This window comes from Anopheles darlingi, chromosome 2, assembly GCF_943734745.1.
Source record: "Anopheles darlingi chromosome 2, idAnoDarlMG_H_01, whole genome shotgun sequence".
Classification (NCBI taxonomy): Eukaryota; Metazoa; Arthropoda; class Insecta; order Diptera; family Culicidae; genus Anopheles; species Anopheles darlingi.
In genome coordinates, this window is record NC_064874.1 from 40858922 (window position 1) to 40866902 (window position 7981).

General features: G+C 50.0%; 2 protein-coding genes across 5 annotated transcripts in view; one reads left to right on the forward strand and one right to left on the reverse strand.

The window, feature by feature from the left end:
- Positions 1–257: 257 nt before the first annotated feature.
- Positions 258–1534, forward strand: LOC125949414 (nucleolar protein 16). Its single transcript, XM_049676407.1, has 2 exons — positions 258–692; positions 777–1534. The coding sequence occupies exons 1-2, from the start codon at positions 589–591 to the stop codon at positions 1348–1350; spliced, it is 678 nt and encodes a 225-aa protein (XP_049532364.1). The 5' UTR covers positions 258–588; the 3' UTR covers positions 1351–1534.
- Positions 1535–1658: 124 nt separating this feature from the next.
- LOC125949222 (spectrin beta chain, non-erythrocytic 1) overlaps positions 1659–7981 on the reverse strand; it is a 55766-nt gene continuing 49443 nt past the window's right edge. For 3 of the 4 annotated variants that reach the window (XM_049676010.1, XM_049676009.1, XM_049676008.1), the window contains 6 exons: positions 5306–7981; positions 4984–5220; positions 4538–4781; positions 4298–4471; positions 3417–3926; positions 1659–2640 (listed from right to left, as the gene is read on the reverse strand). The exon at positions 5306–7981 is cut by the window's right edge and continues 3132 nt beyond it. In XM_049676010.1, coding sequence (XP_049531967.1) covers positions 2360–2640; positions 3417–3926; positions 4298–4471; positions 4538–4781; positions 4984–5220; positions 5306–7981 — 4122 coding nt within the window. In that variant the 3' untranslated portion in view covers positions 1659–2359. The remainder of the gene's footprint in view (positions 2641–3416; positions 3927–4297; positions 4472–4537; positions 4782–4983; positions 5221–5305) is intronic. The other variant, XM_049676011.1, reaches the window with a different exon arrangement.

A 7981-nucleotide genomic window follows, 5' to 3' on the forward strand; every position in this document is an offset into this window, starting at 1 on the left:
TTATTTTTTCCGTTTACGCTAATCACGTGTTCTCACACGCTCTTTCCGCTCGAGAAGTTTTCGGAAACCCAAAAAAACGGTTGAATCTCAAAACTTCGAGCACATGTACTAAAGAGCTCTTCAAATTGAACTCAGCTTCAGTCGCTTGATCTGCTCGAATTTTTAACTGCTTTACAGTGCTGGTCGGTAAATATAAACCCAAAATAAGCAAAACTTTCATCAACAATCGAAGCGAAAAATGGGCTCGGTCTGGCAACCCTGGAAAAACTGTTGTTTTTGTTTAAGAAGCACGTGCTGGTCTTGAATTTTACTAAAAAGTAAGAAATTCTTCAATTTTGGAACAATTTTGCGCGATTTCAGTGCAAGTTAGAGTCATTTGTAGCTCCCGCCGCCGTTCCCGTTGGAAAAGTGAGCCGAGAAAGTGTAAAACCGTGGAAAAGTACAACCAGTTCCACAAAAGAAGCTGCTGAAACCACCGAAAAGGATTCGACTTTTTTCGTGTTATTTACCTGAAAAGGAACCTTTTACAGCGCTCCAGGATTTTTTGTGTTGTTGCGTTTTTCGCGGATTTTGTTCCCCTGAATAATAATGGTGCGCAGACTAAGAAGAACGAAAAAGAATCAAAAGTACGATTATAACCGAAATCGGAAGCGGTTGAACATCAAGGATCGTCTAAATGGCAGAGTTAAGTGGTAAGTAATGTTCGGCGGTTTTCCGGCCTCGTTTCTTGTTCCACGATGTTTCAAGGTGCCCCTTCTTTACCTGCCCTTTGCCAGTCCCCAGATTCGCAAGGAGTATGACAAGAACAAGGTGCCGGCCAAGAACATCCGCGAGATGGGACTGGCCTATAACGTAAACCGGGCCATCCCGATACCGAACGTAAAGCGGCAGATGAAGCTGATGGAACGGGAGCTGAACAACGCCAAACCGCCACCAGCAGCATCGACCGGAGGCGATGAAAGCGATTCCGAAGAGACGACCGCCGTTTCCATCGCCACCGAGCAGACGGTGAAAAAGCCACGAAAGCCGGCCCCTAAGCAGTATGTGGCCGATCAGCTGGAACAGGAAGCGAACGAGTTTAACGGAATACGTTACAAGTTGCCACGGCCGCAGGTTCGCCAGATCATGATGATGGTTGACCGGTACGGGTTCAACTACGCAGAGATGGCCAAGGATCGGCGGAACTACGAGCAAGAAACATGGCGCCAGTTTCGGGCCAAGGTACGCCGCTTCCTGCGCATTCCGGCTCAGTGTACGCCGTACCTGGAGCGGAAAGGATGGCTCGATTGTGATATGACCGATGCAACCGATCCGCGATGGAAAGAGTACGGCACGGATGATGAGGCGTAAACGGGGCGGGGTATTTTTGGGCCATTTCCATACGAATAAAAGCTAAGAGACAATATTATGTTGGTTTTCAACGGAATGGCGGATTTCTACACTTCATTCACCGGATCAAGGTCCGCGTGCCTATGCGCTTGTTCCACGTTTCGACGAAACGAGTAGTGAAAGCGAAGTAGTGAGCAGAGCATCATCTTACCATTTACTTTTTTTTAATTTCATTTCCACTTCAATACTGTTCTCGTTAAATTCTTTCGTAGCGTAACAGCATTGATTGAGAACTGTGAGACAACGGCATTGATGAGTTTTCCTTTGCAATGTACATCAGGCATTGTGATTTTCTTTCGACACGACTAAAATTGCATAATTTAAGAATATTTTACAAGGCGGTTGTATTTAGCTACCGTTCTCTTCGCGTCCTCGCGTAAACAGGTTCTACTAAAAAAAAAAAATTACATGCAAAATAAAGAATACGTCCCTGCTTAGCTAACAACCTAGGAAGCTCTTCCCTGACCTACTAGAGCATAAAACTAGTACGCGCGATCGCGTTTCCTACCCTACCGGTTGCTGTGGCGATACAAAAAAAAATGCTAAGCTACTACTACTACTACTAACGGCCTGTTTGCTGTTGCCTCCTCCAGTGCACTGGCTACTTCCTACAACTTACACAATAAAAAACACAAAATAAAAGAAATCGAACCACTTGGAGAAAGCAAAGACTCAGAAAAATGCAAGAAAAAGAATCGCATTCGAGCACTCTTCTGGAACCGCATAAACCCTAAAAAGGATGAAACTGTCTGCTGCAGAGCATTTGGCACAACCATCCGGCCATATCGCGGTACCGCGGACATTCCATATGGTTGGCAGGTGCTTGCTTCGGTAGCAGAAAGGGAATAACGCTACTATACATACTCCTTAAAAACGAATCTGGAAACCGCTGGCGTAATAAACACAGCGGCAGTTAACGTGAAATGGAAAAATCTAAAATCCTTCCTCAACCGACCCCCTCCCTCTTCGCTTAGCTCGAGTTTTTCGACTTCTTCTTGGAAAATATTCTAAACACACCCTTCTTATCCTTGCCGCCGGCACCATCCTTGACCGAACCGCCGCTCTTGATGAAGCTCGCTTCGCTTTCGCTCGAGCTTTCGGCCGATTGGTGGCGCATACTGCTACCACCCGACATTCCAAATGGTGCACCAGGGAAATCGGATGATCCCCCGGTCGGAGGTGCGGTCGGTGGCAAACCCGGTGGCGGTAGCGACGTCGGGCGAGACGCATCGAATCTTGACTGGCCCCAGCCTAAACGGTAACACGGGTGATGGAAACCGGGGGAGAGAGAAAAGGAAGAAATGAAAACGTGAGTAAAGAAGACAGATCGAGGGTAGAATTTTTTAGTTAATTTATCAAAAAACGACAACCACTATTAAACACTCATCACCTCTTCCAGCGAAATGAGCAACATGTTAATTGGATTTCCCGGTTAATCTCAAAAGCTACGTATTATGCCCGACCAAACCAACGGAAGCCATTAGCAAATAATAATACAAGAGCGTAGAATCTTTGCCAACTAAGATACCACTGCAAGAGAATAATCTATCCCCAGCACCGCCGCCATTAAGAGAGTGTTAGTAGAGTCAACAGGAAAACGAAACACATGAAAAGAACACCGAACGGACCATTCCCAACTAACAGAGAAATTTTCCACGAATTCTCAAACACACATAGGCTTTTACACCGGAAGTTCTTGGTCGGAAGTCCTTTGCTCATGACGGGGGTCAATGAAGTTCCCAGACTACTTCGATTGGTTGCTTTTAGGAACTAATCGCCGTAACTGGAAACCAACTACCATTCGATACCAGCCGTAGTTGAAATTTGATCCTCAGGGGACTATAGTTAACCCAGCGGGGTAAATATGTGTGTAACTCAGTTTTTTTTTGTTAAAAAAAATACACCGGTTATCAAATTAGCAGAAAAACAGAAATATAAACAGAGAAAAAGAGGGATAGAGGAAATTAGATGGTAAAAAAGTGGAAGGGGTTATTGATTGAATGGTGAAAAGAACATTGCTGCTGTACCGGTGTTGAAACCGTCCAGGTTGATACTATTGCCAAAAGTATTGCTGCTGGCTAGGTGCGCCGGGGGCGCCATATTGCTGTTGCCATTGTTATGATACAGCCCACCATTCCCGGTACCGGTTGGCGGAGTACCCGGTCCTGCTGCTGGTGCTGTTGGAAGCTGGTGGTGCCACGTGGTACGCGACGTTCCATTTCCGGTCTCTCGCGAAGCCGCCAGTGGCGGGCCAGAGCCGCCCATTACCGTACTACTGTTTGTGAGACGCTGGGTAGCGACATTGACATTGTTCTTCTGCTGTTCGCGTCGAATAAACTGATCAATCTGTTGTTTCTGTTGCTGCTGCTGAGGTTGCTGAAGGTGATGCTGGTGTTGCACGCTAGCGGGATGCTGATAATGTTGCTGTTGTTGTTGTTGCTGTTGCTGTTGCGACTGTTGATAGCCGGATGGTGGTTTGAGCGAGGTAAAGGTACTCAAGGGTGGCGATGCTGCTGGAAGCGGTGGTGAAGGATACTCTACTCGGGATTCGTTTAAACGACACAACACGCACACATGACGGCACAAACAATATAACGGTTGACCAGGCGGATGGCAAAGGTGGAATAAAATAAAAAGGTTTTTTTTGGGAAGTATTAGTGACACAAGACATACAAAAACATTAAAGAGCGACATAAACATAAAACATAACATCCCATGTGTAGCTGCTGCGCCTGTAAGTGTGTGAATCTGCGTTTTAGGAACAACAGAATGCTTCTAGTGTCTCTGCTAGTCCACGAAAGGAACGCTACGGTGTCTACACACGCACGTGTGGAAGCGAATACCAAATACAGAAGCCCCCGATCGTGGCTTAGCCGCTAGCCGATCCCCACCGTATAGCTTTACTTACCGGATGATCTTAGTTCACCACGACGTAGCCACACCTCTTCGCTGCCATTATTGTTCCCGTTTCCACCATTTTGTGATGCAGATAGTGCCGGTACAGTTGCCCGACTGTTCGGCACGGGTCCCGGTTGCAGCGAATAGGGCCTGTTGCCACCGATGATGTTTCCATTGTCGTAGTCTGAAAGGGAAGCAGATACGCATTGATTAAACAAACCTATACCCGGGGCTATAATTGAACACTAACCGCTTCCGTTCGGACTACCGGTAGCACCCGTTTTGGATCGTAGCTGGACACCAGCACCATTACCGTTGTTGTTCAGGAGAACGTTGTCGGTACTGGATTGGCGCTGCGGAACGGGAGGTGGAACACCGCGTGGCGGAATTGGCGGTTTATCGGCCAAACCAAACACTTCGTGCATCGGACCCGGTGATGTTGGTGGTGGTGGTAGCGCATGCGTGGGTGGTGGCTGCGCGGAAAGGCGTTGTTGCTAGAACGTAATGTACGATAAGTATGCGTCACAATGTAATGCAATCTAACAGCAAGAGATTATGGTAGCGTAATTTAATGTAAGCGAGTTTTACTGAAATGATACGAGCTTCAATTCTAATTCTATCATTTCAACTGGACAATGTTAAGATTTCATACAAAACTCAAAGAGATCTTCGCTAGCGATTGTTGTGTCAACCGACCTGTACTTCCAGCTCGCGCAGCTCCTTCTGCTTCTGCAGGAAGTTGGTCTGCGGCGTGTGATAGCTGCCAGTACTGCCCGAGCCCGATTTGGCACTGTTTAGGGAGGTGCGCGAATCGCGCCGCTGACTGTCTGGTGATGAGGTACGCGAACTGATCGATGAGGCCGCATCGCTACGCTCCGGCGTCGGCGATTGTGTCGTGCTGATCGATTTCATATCCGGTGCACTGTTGTTTTGCTGCAAATAGCAATTGAATAAGACATTAGTGTGCTGGAGCCTGGAGGGCTACTCCGCTTCTTACAATCCAGTACATGATGCTTACCTTTACCGATTCATCGTAGCTCATGAGCTGCAAGTTCGGAGGTAGTGCTGCGTGGAAGGCAATCTTGTTAACCCACTCGCTAAGCGATTCCTTCGAGTTGGTCATGAACAGGAACTCGGAACCATCGAGCAACACCAACCGGAAGACGTTCTTCTTCTTTGTGTAGTCCTCGGCCCTTTCGCACTTCGCGTTCAGAATGTTGACCGGAGCGGTGGCCGCCTTCTGGAGGGCAAAATCTTCGGCGTCCTTGAAGAAACAAAGCAACTGACCGCAGAGAACCGTGTAGAAGGGTTTCCACGAGCGTACCGGGGCCTTCTTGCCGCCCGACTGCAGCTCGTGCTTACGCTCCAGCATACCCTGCACTTCGACCGGTGGAAGCAACGAGCTATCCGGCTCGGTTCCCGAACCCGAACGCTGATTCTTCCGGAAGCTCTGCGCACGGCGCCGAGTCGTGAACGACGGAGCGCGCTTTACCGGCTTTAGGCCCATCTTCATGCTTTCGGCACGCTTAATGTTACTATCGGAGCCACGTCGCAGTCGCTCCTGGAGCATCGTAGCGAACGAGTTGGACTTCTGCACCGAACTGTTTTGATCGTGGCCGACCGCAATGCCCGTGCTGCTGGCGGAGCTGTTCAGAGGGTTCGCGACCGATGAGGGATCGTTCCGGTCCATCACCGAAAGATGCCCAGCAGATGTAGTGGACGTGTTCAGCATACTCTCGTTGTAACCATTGATCGTGCCCGGTTCCCGACGACGACGCTCCTCGGTGATGCGCTGAACCTCCTTCTGCTTCAGTGCCTCATGCCGCTCGCGCTCGATACGTTCCTTCTCGGCAATACGGGCCGCCTGTTCCGCTTCCAGCTGGCGCTTGAACTTCTGCTCCAGCAGCGTGATGCGCTTCAGGGCCAGCACCTTTTCCTCCTGGGCCGCAACCGTTTTCTCAAAGTCCTCATGTTTCCGCAGCAAATCCTCCACCTGCGCGATCGAGTCACCGAGCTTGGATTCCTTCAGTTGCACCTGCCGGCTGATAATCCAGCCCTCCATATCTTCGGCTTCCTTTAGGAAGCGCTGCGTGTCCAGATTCAGCTCGTACATCTCGGACCGCTGTATGATGGTGGTGTCGAGTAACCGTTTGCGTTGCTCCAGCACGGCGATCTTCTCCTGCACTTCGTTTGCGAGGAAATGCCCATCCTCGATCAGCTTGCGACCGGTACGGTCGAACACCTCGAACGCTTCCTTGCGTGCGTCCACCTCCGTGCGGTGTTCCTTGATTTTGACAATCAGCAACTCCGCTCCCGCCACATCCTTCGCCAGATCAGGTGCCGTAATCTTGGCCAGCATTTCATTGATCCAGGCCATCAGATCACGGTACTCGTCGAAGTATGCCTGAAGCTGCTCGGCTTGCATCAGTTTCTCTTTGCGTTGCACCGTCTTCTCCTTCAGCTCTGACCACACCTCGATCGTTTCGTCGCGCTTCACCTCGATATGTTCCTTGGCGTCGGGGTAAGTGTCGGCCAGTTTTTGCGCTTCATTTACGACCGATTCGAGTTGCTCCTTAATCGCGATCAGTTCGGCTTCATACGCTTCGTGGGTACGAACGAGCGATTGAATTGTCTCCAGATCGTGTCCATAGTCCTCGGAAAGGACGGCTGCGATCTTCTCGTGAATCCAGGCGATCGTCTCATCAGCCGTGCGATCAAACACGTGCACCTGCCGGGCCCCAGCCAACGCCTCCTGCCGTGCCACGACCAAGTCTTTCAGCTCATCCCAAAGTTGCTTCGTTTCGTCGCGCTTCGCCTTGATCGTATCTCGGTTTGGATTGCCTTCGTTCAGCAACGATTCGCCCTTTGCCACGGAGGCCATCACCCGGGCCTCGTTCGAGTTCAGGTTGGATACGAACGATTCGAACTGCACCGTTAGCTGCTCGACGTGTTCCACGTCTGTTCCGTACTCCTCCGAGCCTGCCGTCGTCATCTGCAATTCGATCCACTCCTGGAGATCGTCGATCTCGCGCACGAACTCGTACAGTTTCTTCATCTCGGCTAGCTTCTTCTCACGTTCGCTCGCCAGCCGATTAAGCTCCTGGAACTGGTACTGGATCTTATCGTTCTTGGTCTTTATCTTTTCGCTATCGAAATGGCCGCGCTCCTGCAGACCCACGGCAAGCTTCTCGATCTTCTCAACCGTTGGCTTGAACGCACCCAGCTCACGCTGTAGCGCGTCCAGTTTCTTCTGTAGCGAAGTGACAGAGTCTTCGTCCTTGCCATAATCGTGCGATGAAATTATCGGCTTCTTCTCACGCAACCAAAACTCGGCTTCATTTGCTTCGGCATAGAACTGCTGGCTTTCGACCGCATCGAGTAAGCGTAATCGGCGGACATTGCTAAGATTGCGCAGGTTAACCAGCTTGCTTTGCAGCAGCCCACACTGTCGCTCGATTTGCTCCAATGCGTAGTGATTGTCACGAATCATCTGCTGGCCACGCTGCACCAGGGCGGAAATGATGGGCTCTTGGATCAGTATCTCCGCCTCCATTGCTTGATGTTTCTTTTGCAGACTCTGCACCGCCGTTAGACTGCTGCCAAGATCTTTCGAGGCTGCCTGGGGCTCCTTTTCACTCAACCACAGCAACTCATCCTCGGCATCCCGCAGGAACTGATGCAATTGCAACGAGTC